At 40.3% G+C, this 20,806-nt stretch overlaps 1 protein-coding gene across 1 annotated transcript; it reads left to right on the forward strand.

Annotated features, from left to right (window-relative positions):
• The first annotated feature begins 17 nt into the window (after positions 1-17).
• On the forward strand, positions 18-18,945 carry DPM1 (dolichyl-phosphate mannosyltransferase subunit 1, catalytic). Its single transcript, XM_075011318.1, has 9 exons — positions 18-188; positions 2,419-2,518; positions 5,132-5,165; positions 7,355-7,431; positions 7,534-7,559; positions 10,255-10,350; positions 12,653-12,721; positions 13,010-13,124; positions 18,674-18,945. The coding sequence occupies exons 1-9, from the start codon at positions 70-72 to the stop codon at positions 18,776-18,778; spliced, it is 741 nt and encodes a 246-aa protein (XP_074867419.1). The 5' UTR covers positions 18-69; the 3' UTR covers positions 18,779-18,945.
• Positions 18,946-20,806: the final 1,861 nt, after the last annotated feature.

Here is a 20,806-nt window from a genome sequence, read left to right on the forward strand (position 1 = left end):
CGTACGAGCTGCCTGGTTCCGCCAGGGCCGCCACCGCTTCCTGAGTTCCGGGTGGTTTCAGGCCCCGCCATGGCCGCGGATTGCCGGAGCCGGACGGAGGAGAAGTACTCTGTGCTGCTGCCCACGTACAACGAGCGCGAGAACCTGCCGCTCATCGTCTGGCTGCTGGTGCGGAGCTTCCAGGAGAGGTACCCCGGGGCCCGGCTTCCTCAGCCCGACTCTTAAGTCCCCTCCCCGGCCAGTCGGGCGGCGCTCTGGCGAGTGTGGGTGCTGGGAGCAGGTTCTGAACGGGAGCAGCGCGCTGGGCGGCAGGATGGAGGGCAGGTTCTGCAAGAAGTCGCGCGTACTCGGGGGTGCAGGGCTAGTGTATGGGGGGTGCGCACTTACCTGAGAGTGCCCCGCTCTAGCAGTGGCTCCTGGGAAGGCTGGGATCTTCTAGTGCTGCTGCCCCTGCGAGTTCCTCTGTGCTCATCCAGCCCCACCTGCCCCCCCCCCCCCCAGGCCCTTTAAAACGAGCCGGAGGCCCCTGCTGACAACACAGCTGGGTTATCAGAGAAGTAGCAGTGTTAGTCTGTAGCTTCGAGAACAACAAGAAGTCCTGTGGCACCTTATAGACTGACAGATATTTTGGAGCATAAGATTTCGTGGGCAAAGACCCGCTTCATCAGATGTTTCATCCAGGATGCAGATTTTCTAGGACATTATAGGGGCTCTTTGGCATACTTGGCTTAATTTAATTCTTACCTCCCCCACTGCCCCTCTGCTCTCTGATTTGTTCACCTTGATAATTTTTTTCTGATTTGTCAACTTTGGTTACTGTTTTTGTTTCTCTGTGCCTTAAATATTGAGTCTGTTCTGGTATGGCTATGGTCTGAAGAAGTGGGTCTGTCCCACGAAAGCTCACCTAATAAATTATTTTGTTAGTCTTTAAAGTGCTACTTGACTGCTTTTTTGTTTTGATAGTATATAGACTAGCATGGCTCCCTCTCTGTTACTATCCAAAATATCTGTTAGTCTATAAGGTGCCACAACATAGATGGATTAGTGACTTTTAGCTGGACCACAAGACACTCACTCATGAAGCCCCCTCAGGCAGCAGCTAGTCAGGTGCCTAGATCCTCCTCTCCTTTTGCAGCACAGGAAACCCCCAGGCAGGGGAAGGGGCTGGGAGAAGGGGGCTGCCAATCATGTTGCACCCTCCTATCCCCTGCTCCTAAGTACTGTAGCTGGGACCCACCTGCTGAGAACCTGGTGCTTCCTCATTTTCAGGGTCTGTGCCTCTCTGCTGGAAAGTAACAGAGTTAGCTCTGTTAGTCTGTATTCTAACAAAACAAAAAATACTAACAAAATAATTTATTAGGTGATGAACTTTAGTGGGGGAGACCCATTTCTTCAGATCTGGAGGCATGCCAGAAAAGCTGGAAGCAGCTTTCAAATTCCCCGGGGAGAGAGGCAGCAGACACTCTGAGATGGGAGAAATCTGGGTCTCCAAACATTGCTGGAGCTGAGTCCCCAAGCCCTGAATATTCAGGGACCCACATCACTTGCCACCGAAGGCAGTGGGACATACGCTAACAGGGTGGGGCAGCCTGCAACTAGGCTCATCCAGCCAAGCTGCAGAGCTGCCTATCATGCATAAATTTTTGAAAAACCTGAACCTATATATTCATAAACTAGTTGGTCCATGCCATATGAATTTATAATGTACAAGCAATAGCCTACAGAGCTAACAAAGTTATCCATGGTGTAAAAATGGGTAAAATCTGTTCACAATGGGGAGTGCTGTAGCCATGCCTCTCCTCTTAGGAAGAGAGCTGTTTTTCATTTTTGTGATCATTTAGGTTAGGAAAACAAAATTGCTATAAACGGAGTTTTACCCTGGCATGTGTGATCACTCCTGCAACACTATGAGGAAAAAGTACTACAGTAGGGTCTCAAGATTCACAAACTTAATGTTTGCGAATTCAATTATTTGCAAGCAGCTGAATGGCTGCTTCCCCTGGGGCTCAGAGCAGGAGCGCCAGCCGCTGCCACTTCCCGGGGCTTGGGGCAGGCTGCAGTATTCGCGAGAGTTCTCAACACGGAAGCCTTGCGAATGTTGAGACCCTACTGTAGATGAAGGGACTAATGGCCCTTTTAATATCCAGAGTCTTGCAATCTCACAGGCTTGGTGCTAGAAATCTCTCTTGTAGTAAGATGATGAACAGGCTGGTACAGTTGGAATTTGCTGTGAAGGACTGCAACTTAAGATGCAGGTAAAACAGGAGTACATTACCTGTATCTAGAAGCTGTATTTACGTATTTCTAACCACTAGTGACTCACTCTGCATTTTGTTCTCTTGTTCTATATCTTTTGAAATAACACAACTGCTGAAATTGGTTTCCAACATGTTCATTTCAAAATAATTGTCTTTTCAGTGGAAGCAATTTTGAAATTGTAGTCATAGATGATGGAAGCCCAGATGGGACACAAGAAGTTGCTGAACAGTTGGAAAAGATATATGGTTCAGATAAAATTGTGAGTGGGATTTTTGCTGTTGTCTTTGTTTGCTTACATTTTTTTGTTGGATAGAGAAACATTTAAAAGGATTAGAATGGGGAGCTAGAGTCAGGGCTTGCATAGGCAAGAGTTGGTTTTCTTTATATCCCTTGGGAAGCTGTTTAAGTTTTGTATCCTAGTTTACCCAGTGATGGAAGAATCATAGAAGTGTAGGACCTGCACAGGCCATGATGATAAATGGTGATTATTGTAATAACAGCAGCCTCATGGGGAATTAATGTTTACAAAAGGTTGTAGTACTTTTGAAAACATACCTTATTCTAGTCAGAGATGATGGTTGTACTGAGTCTGTGGATGAGTAGATAAAGCAGAATTTCACTTTCCTTGGCTGCAAGTGTGAGCAACTATGCAGATACATGTTGGTCTACTCTTCCTAATTGATTTCATATTAATTAGTATATTTCCTTAGAAGAACCCTCCTTCTATCTGGATTATTAAGGGCTTCTTTTTTATGTACTAGTGCAGAAAAATAGCATGGAATAAAGTTTTATAACAAGTATATGTGGTGGGGTAAATATTACATTAATTCTACATTTTGAATATTTAACTGTGCTTCATTTCAATGATAAAAGTACATAAGCATAATATGATCAGAGAACTAGAAGTACTGTTTCATTGTGTTTTGAGCAACATACAATGCAATATATTTTATCTCCCTCTTTCCCCCACCTCTCGGCTCAGTTCGTTGGCAGTTCTAAGTTTGATTTTTCTGAGACTGTAAGTTAAAATGATCTTTTTCAAGATTTTGTCAGGAGAAGTGTGTTTATATGATTTGGAATTTTGGTTGAATTTCTATTTCTATTTTGTACAAGACAGTTAAACCAAATGCAGGTCACTACTTGTCCTAAGGTTCATGATCTTGCAGCTGGATTCATTTGTGTTGACCTGTGCGTTGCTGTGGAGCCCCATGTAGTTCAGAGGAACTCCATGCAGATGTGGGCATCTGCTTACTCAGCTCTATCTTCAGGAAAACAGCATCTGTACAAATCAATTATTGTTTCTTTGTAGTCCAGCTTTCTTTGCTTCCTGAAATTAGTTGTCATAGGTGAACAAAATCAGTTGTTACTGAGGCACAAAGTTCTGTATTTAAATAATTTGACAGTACTTCCTGGCTATGTCTATACTGCAGAGATCTTATGAAAGAAGCTCTTCCAGAAGATCTCTTCTGAAAGAGTTCATCCACACGCAAAAAAGCGGATGAAAAGCTGCATTTTCTAAAGAGAGTGTCCACACAGCCCCACTCTTTCAAAAGTACAGGCCAGGGATCAAAAATGAAGACTGTTCTTTTGAAAGAAGGACCCTGAGGAGCATTCACGCACATTTTTTTTTTTTTTCAAAAGAAGCTTTTGAAAGGGTGCCCTCTTCCTGAAACAGGAAAGGAAGAGCAATTAGGAAAGGAACACCATATTCTTTTGATTTACTTTCAAAATAATGCTTTTTGTATGCAGACGCTCCATGGGCTCTTTCGAAAGAGCCCCTTCTTTCAAAAAATCTTTTGAAAGAATTTGCTAGTGCAAATGCAGCCCCTGTTCACTAGGCTGAAGTTCAAAGGGTTTATAGCAAATGGATGCTGATAATCTATTTTTGATTTTGTAAAATTGGATGATAAACATAGCAATTGAGACTACTATGCAGAGTTATACAAAGATTTTCAGGGAAAGGAGAATAAAATAACCACTCTTTACAAGCTTTTACAAGCTTTAATGATGGACCCTTTCACAGGAGGTCTGTCCTTGCCCTCCTTTGGTTTTCACCCTAATGCTTATGAAGCCAAGATTTTCAAATGGAGTCAAAAGTTAAGCTCGCAAGTCCAAATTTTGTTGATCCTTTTCAGTGAGCACCCCACAACTCTTATGAATGCTAATAGGAATTTTGAGGCATTCAGCACTCTTGAAAATCAGATACGAATCTAAAAAATTTTTGAGTGTCCAGAGTTAGGCTTCGTTTTAAAAAATCTTGGCCTGGGAATCTAGGTCTGTGATGTGCTGAACTTCCAGAGCTCCCTCTAATTTCTCTGGGAGCTGAGAATGATCAGCAGAGAATTAAGGGTATAGGTCATCCGAATAAAATATTCTTACTGTTCTTCAATAAGGTGACTAATTATTCAGCTGAATTTCACCTGTGTGTAAAAGTCAATATTTAATCCTGAATCTCTTAAGTTATTCTACAGATTTTGCTCAGATAGTACCACTTAATGTTTGTCACCTTGCAAAATTGGGAAGGGAAAAATTGTGTTCAGCTTTTTAAGAGGGTATTTCAAACAGAGGGTATTGGGGCATAAAAGCAACTGGAATGACTTCCTTACACAGCGGTTCTTCAGTAAAATTTGAAATAAATTGGCTTATATCCAAATAATGTTAATATAAATGTTTCTGTACAACCTGTATTTCCTTAGATTAATTTGATTTTCTCTAGTATCTAGATTTTTAAAGGAAAAAGAAAACAGCAATCTTTTAGTACTGATTTAGTACCTTGAGCTATATAATGGTGGGATGTCACTAAAAGTGAGAGAAACTGATAATATAACTTTATTAATGTCTGGCTTATATTTCTGCTCTAAATATCTTGTAGCTTCTACGACCCAGAGCAAAAAAGTTGGGCTTGGGTAAGTACTCATTAAGCAGATGATTTAGAATGTAACCTCCTTCTATCTGTTTTGTTTGTTTTTAGTTTTAACATTGCACACGAGGAGTCACAGTGGAATCCTCACACAGAAATAAAGATTTTTGTCAAGTAATTATAAGCAAACAAAGGTGCAGAAATTAAAAAACCCACAAGTTCTATTGTAGTGAACTTACAATGAGTTTCCTACATCAAATTGGCAAAGTGTGGTTTGGGTCCATCTACATAGTAGCAGAAAAAATATACTTACTATGCTCATTTTGCTTTCTCTGATCTACCTACTTGTTGTACAGTCTGGGTACATATTTAGACAAGAAGCTTCTTGTACATGGGCAGACTGCTCTGTTCACATGGTACTCCACTGTCAATGCATCTGACGAAGCACATCTTTGTTCATGAAAGCTTATGCTCAAAAATATCTTAGTCTATAAAGCACCATGGGACTTCTCATTGTTTTTATGGTACTGCACTGATTCAGTGAAGTCACTAGGAATCTGCACAAGTGTAGCACTCTATACAAATACAGCAAATTGCAGGACTGGAACCTTAACTTGTAAGGTCTTCAGAGTAGGGACTCTGTCCTACTCTGTGTCAGTATACTGCTTATTGTGGCTTGGCTTAATTTATTAAGACATCTTGGTACTATTGTAATGCAAATCATGCATTTTCCTGCAGAGGCCAATCATGAAAGGTGTTAAGCAACATTCTTGATCTGAAGAAGTGGGTCTGTCCCACAAAAGCTCATCACCTAATAAATTATTCTGTTAGTCTTTGAAGTGCTACTGGACTGCTTTTTTGTTTTTATTAAGTGCAGTGTGAGTTTGAAGTCTTTCAGGTATGTTACAAGAGTTGCTTATCACATCAGGGTGTAGTCATAGTTTTAGGGCCAATTTCGAAACACTGTAATAAATACTAAGATTGCTGTGGATCTACATTATCAAGATTAGGTCTTCTGTTGCCCCACTGTTGACTTACTACTACTACTACTATGTATGATGTATCGTGTCTGGTTTTCATTGTTACTTAAAAAAGGCAAAAACTAAGAATTGGTTGATATTTATTTCACTCAAGTGAAAACATGTATCACAAAACGTAGTGGGGAAAGATTAGTCCGTCTGGACTCATGCTTCATGACAGATTTCTTCTCCTCCAGTAATTGAAGTGTAAAAAGCAATGGAACTCAACTTACCTGCCTGATTTATAGAAAACTAGTATTTGTCTTTTACTGAATCCTCTGACAACTCCCACGGCTGCAAACTAGTGAAGTATTTAATGTGTCCTATTTAAATGCACTATTTTCAATAACCTACTTCTACAATGGGAAATGTTTGTTGTTAAAAAGTTCTAAGTTTCATACTGAATTTTCTTTATTTAAATTCACTTTTTATATCTGATTGCATTTCTAACAAGCCCTAGTTAAATTTCCTGTATAAATGCTTGATATGAGCACCAGTGCCCACATCTTGAGGCATGCTTGTTAAAAACTGACATGTACATTTTGGAAAATGTGTAGGAGGACACCAAAGTTAATCTGAAGTAATGAAGAATGTGTGGAAGATTTTGATTTCAATTATGCCATTGTAGCTCTATTGGAAACCATGTGGACTTAAAACAGCATAACCAATATCAGAAAGTGGACTTCTTGAGGAAAAGCTTTTATACTTTAACTTGTATTGTATCTTGGTGATATACATGAACTGATTCATATAATGTGGTTAAAGCAAAAAAAAAAAAAACTTGTGGAAAGAAAGATTTTCATAAATGCTGACTGACAGTACAAAGTAGAAGTTAATAAGAAGTATCTTTAGGATCAGTGGTTAAAATTTTCAAAAGCACTTGAGTGAGTCAGATGCGTAGATCTATTTTTGAATATTTTAGACACTGTGGAAAATCTTTCCTGTATGGGCTGGCCATTTGCCAAATCATGTTTCTTATGATTATTTCTACTGCAATGAAATTTAGTTCTGCCAAGTGTTATGCTTTTGGAATCTAGTGTTGAAATTATGTTGTTGTTCAAATATTGTGTGTTTTCTATGATATTTAAAAAAATTGAAGTGTTATTTAATCCCCTTTTTTAATATAATTTTGAGACTTCATGGAAAAATTGAATCTTGTTAGAGACATGTGTCTGTTAAGATGGTGATGAAATTATTTCTATAATATCTTTATCAGGCACTGCTTATATTCATGGAATGCAGCATGCCACAGGGAATTTCATTGTTATTATGGATGCGGACCTCTCCCACCATGTAAGTTTATACTTAGTGCGGTGTCTTTTTTTTTTTTTTACATGTTTTTAATTAATTTTTACTAACTCTTTCTTTTTTTCCCTTTATCTGTCTTGTTCTCAGCCTAAGTTTATTCCAGAGTTCATCAGGTAAGTACAATTTTTAATATTTGTTGTGTAAGTTTTAAGATGATGAAGTTACATGTGAACATTTGAATGCCTGCCTTTCTTGTATGGGTACCTGGTTGCATTAGAAAAGCTGTTCAAGGCTTAACGTGAAGTGCCACAAGAAAGAGTCAGGGAAATGACTTGTGTGGCTCTAATAAGACCCAGATATTTCTAAAGTATCTAACATTTTTAACCCCAGCAAATGTCCCATGGGCTTAAGCAGAAGTTTTATTTGGTTGAGGGGCAAAGGAAAGGAAATTATATTATCTTTCTCCTTTAACTGGTTCTATTTTGAAAAGTAATTCAGTTAAATAGTTTCTTCTTCACAGTTTTGCTTCATGTGTGTAGTTACTATTAGAGGTGCTGAGTCAAATGACTACATAAAGTTCTTACTCTTTTTTTTTTTTAAATTGTTGTTATTATTATTATTATCATTCCTGTTGTGTCTGCAGGAGCTAGGATAGTGAAAAGAGAGGGAGAGAGTCAGATTCTATACTGGCTAGTGCATCAGTAGATATGTTTAGTAAATTACACTTTTGCAAACTAGTTGGAGGTACTGGGGTTGCACACATGTAACTGAGATAGAATTTGGTCTTCAAGGCTATGTTTAGACTGTGGTTGTTATTTCAGGATCCAGCAGTATTCCAAAATAGCAACCCTGCAGCTTTTCTCTGTGCTTGAAATAGCGCTGATATTTCAAGTGTGGTATTCCAGTTCCGCTACCCCTTGTTGTGAGAGGGGTAATGGAACCTTCAGAATAGGCCCTTATTTTGAACTTTGCTGCTGTTTGGACAGCACCAAGTTTAAAATAAGGTATTTCAAGATAAATTATGCAGTTTGTGTTTGTGTAAATTGCGTAAATTATTTCACGATACAAATGCAGTCTAAACGTAGCAGAAATGATGATCCACAAGAAAGAAAGATCCTAGGTTGATTTTTGCAGGGCTTCCAGTTAGAAAAATTATCTGTTTTATTTGCAAACTAAAGATATTTGATATGAAGTCTCTGATAAGCAATAACGATGAAGTTCCACAATGCATTTGTTAATAAATTTTCAGGTAGAGTCAGACTTTAAGTTTTGTGAGCTAGATACATAGAACAGTTCCAGCTGTTATTTATCATTCTGAGGGTAGTGGTATATGTACACTTAAAAGATCAGCCAAAAAACTGAAGACTAAAACTAGATTTCGTTTTAGAATAACCGTCCCTGACTAAAGTTTTCTTTGGTTTTCCAAAGCGAGTCAGTGGTCCCTGTTAAGCTGATCAAAAAGTATCAAAAATAACCAAGAGCCTTTAACCTTTAAAGTTAAGGGTGGGGGTGTTGTCTACAACTTTCTTCTTCCTGGTATCTAATACAGAAGAGCTCAAAAAATGGATTTTATGTATTCTGCAGGGTGTCTCTACACAAACCCCCTCCTTTGGGAAGGGTCACGTTAATGAGGGAGTTTGAAAGATGCTAATAAGGCGCTGACATGAATATGCAGCACCTCATTAGCATAATGGCAGCTGCGGTGATTTGAAAATGCTGCTTTCAAATCGCGCACTGCCCATGTAGCCAGGGGCCTTTCAAAGTGAACCCCAGGACTTCGAAAGCCCCTTCTTCCCATTTGTTTTAGGAAGAAGGGGCTTTCGAAGACTGGGGGGTCCTTTTGAAAGACCTCTGGCTACATGGGCAGTGCGCGATTTGAAAGCAGCATTTTCAAATCACCGCAGCTGCCATTATGCTAATGAGGCGCTGCACATTCATTGAAGCAGCTCATTAGCATCTTTTGAACTCCCTCATTAATATGCCCCTTCCAAAAGGAGGGGGCTTATGTAGACACACCCCAGTAGAGCTAGGTTCAGTGTGGAGCGGAAAGAATACTATCAGCTTTCTTTTAATTTATTTGTTACTGTGGTTTCTGTTGTTAAATATTTTAATATATATTTTAAATACAATCTCCTTTTGACATTTGAGTCTGTTTTCTTTTACCTTTTTAAAATAAGTAGGTCTAGATAAATTATTTATTAAGCAATCTTTGAAGTTCTATGAGCTAGATGGTAAAAAGCATAAGATGCTCTGAAATAATCAAGATTTATAAAAATGCAAAGGGAGGAGTTTTTAAAAGGTGTGGGGGTGGGGGCTATGTCTACACTAGCCCCAGACTTTGAAATGGCCACACAAATGGCCATTTCGAAGTTTACTAATGAAGCGCTGAAATACATATTCAGCGCCTCATTGACATGCAGGCGGCCGTGGCACTTCGAAGTAGGCGGGGTCCTTTTGAAAAGGAGCCCCGTCTAGATGAGCCACGTCAATTTCGAAGTCTCCTTATTCCCATCTGCTCATAGGAATAAGGGGACTTTGAAGTAGGCGGGGTCCTTTCGAAAAAGAGCCCCGTCTGGACGAGCTGTGTGGCGGCGAGCCGTGTCAATTTCAAAGTGCCGCGGCCGCCCGCACGCTGAGGCGCTGAATATGTATTTCAGCACTTCATTAGTAAACTTTGAAATGGCCATTTGCGTGGCCATTTCGAAGTTTGGGGCTAATGTAGACATAGCCTGTGTGTGTAATATAGTGCTTCTAACCAACATAATTATTGCCTTCATGCCCACTTCTATCTGACCTTGTTTGAAGACCTATAATTTGCTATAAAATACCGTTAATTTTCATGTTTGAAATAAATCTTATTTCCTGAAGAAAGCAAAAAGGAGGTAACTTTGACATTGTGTCTGGAACTCGGTATAAAGGAAATGGAGGTGTGTACGGCTGGGATTTGAAAAGAAAAATAATCAGGTTAGTATTTTACATATATGCTTGCAGATAAGAAAATTGCTGCTCAGTTTTTTTGAGACTTTCAAAGAAAAATGCTGCTAACCAATAAATCATCGTGTTTTTCATCTCGGGAACTCCTCCTCCTGGAAATTCAACCCTTGCAGTTCCCTGTGAACTGGATTAGATCTCAGATAACTAGGAAAGAATGCCCTTTGGTCTGGGTATTATAGCATATGTGTTGGAATTAAATTCAGGTTTCCCTTGCTCTACCAGAGACTTTCTATGTATGATCTTCAGTGGGTTACTTAGCCACTTTGTTCTCCTTTTGTCAAATGAGGATAATAATAGCATTTCCCTAGCTCCCAAAGATTTTGTGAGAAGAAAGATTGCAAGACACTAAAAGTGTGATGTGGGAACGTGTAAGTATTTTTGGAAAGAACAGTACTTCCTATCACAAAATTTTATTTAATAAAAGAATGGAAACATGTATACCTTGAAATTTTCTGCTTATGGAAACATCAAGAAAAAATTTAATTATGTGATCTTTTGGGGGAAACTGAACTCCTTAGTTCGGTGTTGAAACATGACTGTGGGTAAATCTACAGTGTATCAATTTGGGACACTTTTCTGCCTTTCCATAAACAGAACATTAGTTTCTACTGCTGCATTTCTTCCAAGTTCACAGGTAGGTACCTTTACATTTAAAGGCTGTGCAGGCCTTTTCCACAGACAATAAACCATTCACTTCCTTTTTTGTTATTATATTGTCTTTCATTTATTAGGTGTTATCTGACAATCTTTCATGTTAAAAAATAGTACCAGTCTACATAAACAATTCCTTAGCTCTTGCTAGAATGTGTAATACAGTTCTAATCATGGATAGTTGCAAATGTTTATTTTTTTCCCCTTAAAGAGAACACAAAATAAAAATGTTGCAAATCACACATGAACATGGAGATAGGCCTCTGAACTCTATGCTGGACTTGTCACTAAGGGCTGAATCATCGGGGTAGGTTTTTTTTTCCTGTTTCAAGTCGTGCTCCTCTCACATTTGTCCAAAGTCTGTTTACTTAAAACAAGACTGGCTTGGTCCTCCAAAGAACTGGGAGCAGAAGCCCTGTTGTCATTCTGAAAAGGCGTTGGCACCATGTCTATTACACGTAGGGGTTTTTTGTAATGGCTGGAATAATTGCTCCTCTTTTTGTGAGACAAAGCAGGTCAGGTAATATCTCTTGTTGGACCCACTTTTGTTGGTGAGAACAAGTTTTTAAGCTTACACAGAACTTTGTGTAAATTTCAGCTGATGTGGGTGTGTCTTCCCCTTGGATTTAAGTCAGATCCCACAAACATCGATGAAGAGAGAACAATCATTCTTAGACTGGAAACTGTGGTAGAGTTGAGGGCAATATAATATTGTAGCCATGTTAAATCTGCATTCTTGGAGAGGGACTACTTACTAGCCAGTTGGATAAGGTAAAACTAAATGGGAAACCTAAACCAAGATTTGGATATCTCCACTTAAATTAAATGCTTTCTCATACACTTCAAATAATTCATATCAGTGCCTTTTAAATTTCTGATAAATAAAAGTAATATCAGAAATGGCAGGATGAGTTATCCTTGTCTTCCTGCCAACCTAACCAGATGGACTAGAGCAAAAGCCTGGAAGAAGTGGAATGTATTGACTTCATTCATATATTGGCTACACATAATTACCATCTAGCTTCCAAAGTGTGTTTCAAAAGCTACACAGTTATATGTGAAGTCGTGGCCCCTTACCATTGTGAGACAGAGGAATGACTTGTTACACAGGAAATCTTCTTGAGCCAAGAACTGCATACTGATTTCTCTGCAGATAAGTTCAATGTCTGGTCTGCTAGGCCACCGTCCTCCTCCCCTTACAGGGGAATATTAGTCAAGAAGACTAATTTACCTAAAATTATATTGCAAAATATTTTGTATTCTAGTTTACAGTGCAGTATAATGTCTGGTTCTATAGGATAATTCTGCTATAAAAATGAAAAAGGATAGCAAATCTGGCTTTGTAAAACAGGGCTCTGTTTCTTAACCTTCAGGTACTTGTATAATCACTTTCAGTTGAAGAGCAAAATGTGTATTTACCGATCTAAATGTTTTTACTTCAAATTCTACATTTACTAATCCATTCTAGTGCAGTAAAAACCCATTATTGGATATAACTTTCCATATAATGGTATACAAGCATACCTTTTTATATTGAATGAGTTCTTTTGTGGAAATTCTGCTTTAGCTTTCTAAACTTTCTATTTTGAATGGTTACTGACATGCATATCCTCTTTGACAGTCGTGGTGCCAACTTTATAACTCAGGTGTTGTTGAGACCAGGTGCATCAGACTTAACAGGAAGTTTCAGGTACGTGGTTCATTTGTTTTGGGTGTGTTTTCTTTTTTATAACTATGAAGCTGTATTCAATTTTTTTCAATTGCTAACCAAGAACGTGTAATGGGAACTAGGACATCTGTTATAGTAAAGAAAGATGGATTGGCGTTAGAAGAGCCCACTCGTAAAACTATATAGTAACTATTTTTAAATAGTATTTATGTGGGTAAACTGTGAGTATAATGACTGTACAAACTTTCTTTGTATCTGAAATCCAGAGTTTTCCCACAGGTTTTGTTTGTGTTTCATTTCAATTTACAGGTTATACAGAAAGGAGGTCTTGCAGAAACTAATGGAAAAATGTGTTTCTAAAGGATACGTCTTCCAGATGGAGATGATTGTTCGAGCTAGACAATTAGGATACACTGTTGGAGAGGTACAGTAAGAGTATAGAAAATCACATTTTAATTTTGTACTGTAAATGTGGGCAAAAGCCTTTAAAAGCAAAGGAATTGCTGAGCAAGAACTCCTAGGAAGTGTCATTGGATCTGTAGGCTGGGATTTTTGGAGTTGTAGCTGGTTTTTTTTTTGTCACTTATGACTCACTATTCAGACCTACCTCTTCTGCCTCCACTTGTCTCTCTGTGTAGGATCTTGCATGTTTCTTCCAAGAGAAAACTGATAAAATGTGATGTGGTCTTCTCTATCCCCTTGGCTTTCTTTTCCCTCCTCTTCTATAATGCTCTCTTCTCCTTCTGTCCTATCAGATCCAGAATTTCTTATCTGCTCTTCTCCACCTATCCCTCCCCAACCCATCTCAAATCTTGATCTCCCTTCTACCTACTTCTAGCCCAGGGTGGGCAATAATTTTTGATGGTGTGTGGGGCCACTCCAAGAATTTTGTAAGTGGCAAGGGCTGCATCATTCCACAGTATGGAGGCTGGGGGCAGAACGAAGCTTGGGATAAGGGATTGGGATGCAGGAAGGGATGTGGGGGTCTGAAAGGAAGTTTGGGTGAAGGAGAGGGTTGTTACCTGGGGCTAGGGACTGGGGTACAGGAGGGGCTGCAGAGGTTAGGGTTGTGACCTAGGGCAAGAGGAGGCTGTAACCTGGGGCATGGGATTCGGTGCAGGGTCGGGGAGGAGGGTGCAGAGAATTTTGGTTGTGTGTGGTATGAATGCAGGAGTGGGGGAGGGCAGGGGTTGTGGAGGGGGATGTAGGGTGACCACCCGTCCTGTATTGGGCAGGAGGCCAAAAAGGTGTCCTGACTTATTTTTTAAAAGGGACAAATTGTCCCATATTTGGGCTGTCCCCCCTGCCCCAATCTTTTCCACCAGCAGCTGCACAGGTCACTTCCCCAACCCTTGGGGAAGCGGGGAGACCGTGGGCAGGTGCCGCTTCCCCAGGGCTTGGGGAGGGCTGGCAGCTGCGGCTTCCCTGGGGCTCCGGGGCAGAGCTGGCACCTGCCACTTCCCCAGGGCTCTGGCGGATTGCCAGCGGCTGCTGCTTCCCCAGGGCTCCCAGGGAGCAATGGCAGCTGCAGCTTCCCTAGGACAGGCTGCCACCTCCTTCCTGGCTCCCCAGGGCATATCTCCCCTCCCATAGCTGCCCCTCCCCACATATCTCCCTGTCCCATATTTGGAGTCATGTGCATCTGTGAGCAGCTACAAGCCTAAGGGGAGGGGTGTGTATTCTGAATGCTGCCTGTTCTTCAAACAGGGTGCTCTCACTGGCCAGAAACCAGCCAATGGGAGCTGCAAGATTTTGCTAGGGGTGGTGGCAGCACACAAAGCCTCCCCGGGCCTCCTCCAGGCCCTCAGCTGTTCACAAACCAACAGAACCACAGCCGGCAGCTCTGAGTAGCATGTCAGGGTAGAGCAGGCAGGGATCGCATGGCTGGATCCAGTGGGCTGGTGGGCTGGATCTGGTCTATGGGCGGTATTTTGCCCAGCCCTATTCCAGCTTCTGTTATCCACTTTTTAAATGTCCAAACCTTGTAGTTTTTCATGATTGGTAGGAAAACTTCCACAACGTTATCTCACTATCCTCCTTCAATACCTTCTTAAACCAGAATTCCTAAAAAATAATTTGACAACAGTCATTCTGAAATAAGTTCTGATTATGCTGACCAACAGTGTCGTTTTGTTTCCTTGTACTCCCCCGGGCGTCTGTCTGCCTCCTGTCTGTGACAGTCTTATGTCCTGAGTTTGCACAGTACCATGCACAACTTGGTTCTGGTCAATGGCTGAGGCTCTTAGGTACTGTGGTGATAAATCCTCTTGTTCTAGGCACTTACAACCTAAGTTCCCTCTAAGAGCAGCTGCCTATTAAGCTGGGCTCAGGGCTGCAGTGGGGAAAGATACTTCTTCCCAAGACCTGAAGGTGCTGTGATTGGGGGGGAGGCACCTCTGCCCACCAGCCACTGCACCAAGCTGCTGTGGCCGCACAGAGGTCCCCTGCCCTCCACCATGCCTGCTACAGCTGCTGGGCAGTAGAAAGGTGCCTCTCACCTGTCCCTGAACCTCTACAGTGAGAGAGGATTGTGGGGAGTCCTCTTTCCCTGGCGCAGCCTGCACCTCAAACTCTATATCCCCAACCTCCACCACAGAGTGTGCAACCCCAGCCAGAGACTCCAACCCCTGGAATCCCACTTCTGAGCCCACTCCAACATGCCAATCTTTGGCCCCGATCCCTACCACATACTGCTCTTTTGTTATGTGCACTAATATGGAGGTGATGTATCTTCCATACTGGAGCACATAACAAAAGTCATTCTGCACATCAGTATAAAAAATTAGAGGAAACACTGCTCATGATACATTTTAAATAAGATTATAAATCATATATTAGAACCATACAAATATTGCTTGACACGTTTTCCTAGAAAAGTTACCTAATTACACATCTTTATGGCCCTGATTGCTCAGAAAAACTGGGCACACAGAAGTGCATGCAGATTGAGTAACTGCAGGGGGGGTCTAATTAGGTACACTTACATGGGTGTACGTTCACAGTGCTGCAGAATCTGCACATAAAGATGAGGATTACTGTTCTGTGAATATTTTAACATTCAGTAATAGTCAAAGTTTAATATGACAGAACTTGGCCATGAAAAGAAAAAAATAGTTGAGATCTACCCACTCCAAAAAGAATACTTGTGTAGTGTGACACAGAGCTGATATGTGCCGTATCTGGATGGTTTCTTATGTTCCCCTTTGCTGTTCTTTTTTACCATGTATAAAATTCATGTTAGTGCATGGGAAGCACACTGGTTGTAGAAAGGTTACAGCCTTTGCACTGTGTAAATAGTTGCCATTAAAACTGTGACACACTCTTGAACAAGAAAGTGTAGTCCATGTGGCGAAGAAGACACTGCTTTGTAGTGTATAAGGCTCTGGAGCTGCGTGCAGCTCTCTGAGTCCTTGAGTGCATCGCAGGGAGTGCCATCCGCATGCTCTCTGTATGTGCCTCACTGTTGGTGGGAAAAGTGTGTGGCAGCCCTGGCGGTGGATCCAGTGGCGGTTCTGGTGAGTCACCACCAATAAATTAGAATGGGGGTGGGTCTGGGGCAGCCTGGCTCTGTGGGAGGCCATTTATTTGCAGGGGGCTGGGAGTGCCTGACTCTGTGGGAGGCAGAAGACATTTATTTGGGGGGGGGGTTAGGGGAGCCTGGCTCTGGGGGAGCGGGAGGGTATTTATTTAAAACGAGGGGGGTTGGGGAAGCCTGGCTCTGGGGGAGTGGGAGGGCATTACTTTAGAGTGGGGGGGGCCCTCTGGTGACTATAGAAGGATGACAACCACAAATGTGTTGACTTCTGAATTACTATTGGATACCGCTGGCTTAGGAGGTAAATTCTCATTTTATAGACGAAATTGTGCCCTGAGATATTGGATGGCTTCTGAATACAAAATGTTCTCTGTTCCCTATTCATGGAATGCCATGCCACTTTAGATGTTCTGCACTGGCTTTCTCTCCAGCATAGAGTGACTGATTTATTTTTCCTTCCTAGCCCAGATAAATAGAACTGTGAAGGTGCTTGTCAGAAGGATCCTAATGAGAATCCTGGGTGGGTTTGTTGGATGTCTTAGTTTACGTTTTTCCTTAGCCAATTGTCCTTACTTGTGAGAGGAGAACTGTATCTGCCAGACGATTGCCTTGGCTTCTCTTTCTGGCATAGACAACTGTGCCTGAAGATGAGACATATTCAGTACTGGCACAATAACAAGGGTTTGGTGTGTATTTGTGCTATACATTCCAGTTGATTGTGACACACTGACAGTTAAGTGCAGGTGCAATTTTTTTTATTTTATATGCTTCAGAAATAATTCTGTTGAAAGTGGACCCTGGAATATTCTTAGTTAACACATGGTTTTATATTAGAATGTTCAGAATTCTTTATAGAACTGTACAAATGGAAGGCACCTTAGCAGGTCATCTAGTCCACTCGCCTGAATGGAGGCAGCATTAAAGGTTATCTCAAGCATTCCTAACTGATATTTGAGTAACTTGTTCTTAAAAAAAATCTCCAAAGATGGAAAGTCCATAACTTTTCTAGGTAATTTGTTTTAGTGCTTAACTACCTTATAGTTAGGAAGTTTTTCTTAATGTCTAAGCTAAATCTCCCACGCTGCAATTTAAGCCCATTGCTGCTTGTCCTGTCCTTTGTGGATAAGGAGAACAATTTATCACCCTTCTTGTCACATCTGTTTTGCATTTGAAGACTGTTATTCCCTCCTCCCCCAGTCTTCTCTTTTCCATACTAAACAAACCCTGTTTTTTTCCCCCAATCTTTCACCATAGTTCATGTTTTCTAGACATTTTAATCATCTTTGTTGTTCTTGTCTGGACTTTTTCCTCTTTGTCCACAAGAGGGGCCACTCCACAAATTTTGATACTGGTTCCCAGCTGGCTGGCTCTGGGCTCCCCAGAAGGGACAGGGCCTCAGGCAGAAGAGGTGAGGCTGAGGGCTACAGAGAGAACCAAAGGGAGTGTGAAAGACTGACTTTGTGACATGGAGTGTGTGCTGCAGTGTACAGTACATGTGACTGTGTGTAGGGCACGGGCTGGGTCTGTGATACCCGTGTGTGCTGGCTGCTGCTGGTAAGTTTCTGAGGGAAGCTACTCATTCTGTCTCTTTAAAGGAAATCTGTCCTGCTCTGTTGTCTCTTCCCTCCCCTGCTCCGTACTCCTGAGTCACTTACAATCCATGCTTCAGACTGGAGCAGCTCTACTGTGTCTCTCCCTCTACCCTATCCCTGCTCTGTGGAGAAGGGGTGTAGGGACAGGGGAACACCCTGACTTCAGCACTGTCCCTTCCCCGCCACCCTCTCACCTTCTCCACAGTTAGCAGGAGAATCCTAGGAGCAGCTCAGCTGCTGATGGAACAAGGTGGGGTCAGGGACAGCTGAGCACATGCTGCTGGCTGTAAGTATGCACACTCCTAAATCAGCTGGGTGAGCTGGAGAGAAATGCTTAGCAGGCTGGATCCGCACCCTGAGTATGATTTTACCCACCCCTGTTCTAAGACTTTCTCAAAGGTCTTGTGGCAGTTTTTAAGGTAGTTATCCATAAGGAGCTCACTTAATCAGGCAGTACCTCTCAAAACCCCGCCCAGATGTGTATGAAGTTGCTAATGGAAATATATCCTACGCAGTGCATAGCTTTCTGGTGATAGGGATTTAAAAAGCAATAGCGAAATACATTCCAAAGGGAGGGGAAAAAGGTGTCCCTCAATCTGAGGAATCAGTCATGCATTTTTGTCTCCACATGGAAAAGCACAGGAGCTGTGCTAACACAATCAGCACACTATATATTTAAATCTGTAATTTTACTTTTAAAATGATGATATGCTGTGTTCTAAACATACACATGGTGCTAAATTTAATATAAAATGCATGAAATAAAGCCATTTTCTCTTAATGAAGTTAAATTCCTAAAATAATTGGAATTAAAAACAATTTGTATATGTGTTTTTCTTAAAACAGGTTCCTATATCATTTGTGGACCGTGTCTATGGAGAATCTAAACTGGGAGGCAATGAAATAGTGTCTTTCTTAAAAGGACTGTTAACTTTATTTGCGACTACATAACAGATTACCCTAAATAATTCTTACTTAAAATGCAGTATTTTCATGAGTTAAATGTAAATTTTAAAATATATATAGATGCAGAAGTTTGCTGTTTTGCCTAGTGACCAGGAGACCTATTGCATATTTGTGGTTAAGTGAACCAACAATAATAAAGGAAATCTACTGTATCACAGAGTATTCTTTTCAAATTAAATGAACACTTTATAAACAGTGTATAACAGGGAAAACCAACACAATACTGCTTTTCTATGAATAATGAAGTGCTAATAAATTAGACTATATTTCAGTTTTGTGCATTTCTATTGAAGTGTCATGTGACCTCTTTCTGTTACATGCATGAAAATTATGAAGTGTGCAGATTAGCAAGATTATACTGTATTTGGAAAGATGCAATTTTTCTTAATTATAGTTTGGCAGAATATTTTTTGTTTTTATGCTAGACTAATACTGAAAATTTCAGTAAGACATACTGTGTTTAGAACAACACACAAATAAATTTAAATGATCTTTGCATAAAGCTTGGTTGCATACGTATATTAGAAACTAATAGTTTTGTTCATGTTGAAGTTAAAAGATGTCTTTAAAAGAGAAAACTAGGCATAGAAAAAATTTGATTTATCTTATCTTTGGCTTGCGATTTGTAGATATTTGGGGTTTTATATGCTTGTACCAATCACTGTCCCTCTTTTTCCCAAAAAGTCTACATAAAATGTCAGAAAGACCATTTCTAAAAACACTTACTGGGGAGAAGGAGAAAAGTAAGACTGTGCAAAATAATACAATACTGGGCGGCTAAGTAATTTCTTTATACAAATGCTTACTGGGACTACTATTTTTTTAAACCTGCTATTAGACCTGTGTGATAGAAACAGACGCCTCTTCAAAAACAGAAATACAGAGATATGCAAATATGGACTACTCTAGTTTTTTGTGATAGACTGATCATAGCTAAAAGGAAAATAATCTTATATGCTTTTAAACTTTTAGTTTTTAAAAAAGAGACCCATCCCATCCAAACCTATGGCAACACAGAACCAAATTCTCTTCTCACTAAAATCAATAAAGACTTCTGCTGTTGACTTCACTGGAGGAAGGTTCTAATACATAAGTCTCAATATAGATGTGTATTTGTACTACATGCTGTTGAAGTATAGACAGCATAGTTCCATATATATATATAAAATATAGTGTTTTTCTGATTACTTATATTTTGGTGGAAATGTCAAAATCCTAAAAATGGAGTGCAATCAAACATCTTGGGGGAGGAGGAAAGCAGAGGATGTTGTTGTTATAAAAATGGTAAATATAATGAAGACAAGTATGTGTCAGCCTCTGAAAAGAATTGGCTGTAAAGTACAAGTACCAAATTACATGTGAAATAAAGTACTTAGCTATCTGTGAACTGTAATAGAGTATATAAGTGGTACCAATAAAATACATTCATTAGAGGGGGTGCAAAGCAGACTAGGAATGAAGTAACATTTAATTAAATCTAATTATTTTATTTGCTTGCATTCTTTTACCTTGGCAGATGTAAACATCTGTGTTTCTTATTTTAAAAAAATACTAGAAGGAATGTTAATTATACTGGAGTGGATCAAGTCACATTTCATTATTTACAATATGAGCAATTTCAAAGCAGTATTTTATCCCTGGGAAATCTACCATCTACTGGAGTCATAGTCTCCTTAAAGTTGTATTTATTCCAATATTTTACTTAATATAAAAGTGTTGTAAGTGTTTATAGGACAGAATAATCAATTTATTAAAAAAAATATTGTGGTCACTTTTTTTAATTTGACTGTGATTGGATTTGACTTAGCCATCCACATAATAGCTTGTCTGTTTGTACATCACAATTCTAACAAATTATGTCCATATTTATACCTTTATTTTGTGCCCTCTGAGACTTTGATCCTGTGGTGCGCACACAGGTGAGCAAGCCAAATGAATAGGGTCTACTTATCGCTATCTCTTTTGCAGGATCAGGGCCCAAAAAACACAAAATATTTGTAACTACTTTTATCA

This window comes from Carettochelys insculpta, chromosome 17 (assembly GCF_033958435.1).
Source record: "Carettochelys insculpta isolate YL-2023 chromosome 17, ASM3395843v1, whole genome shotgun sequence".
NCBI classification, from domain to species: domain Eukaryota; kingdom Metazoa; phylum Chordata; order Testudines; family Carettochelyidae; genus Carettochelys; species Carettochelys insculpta.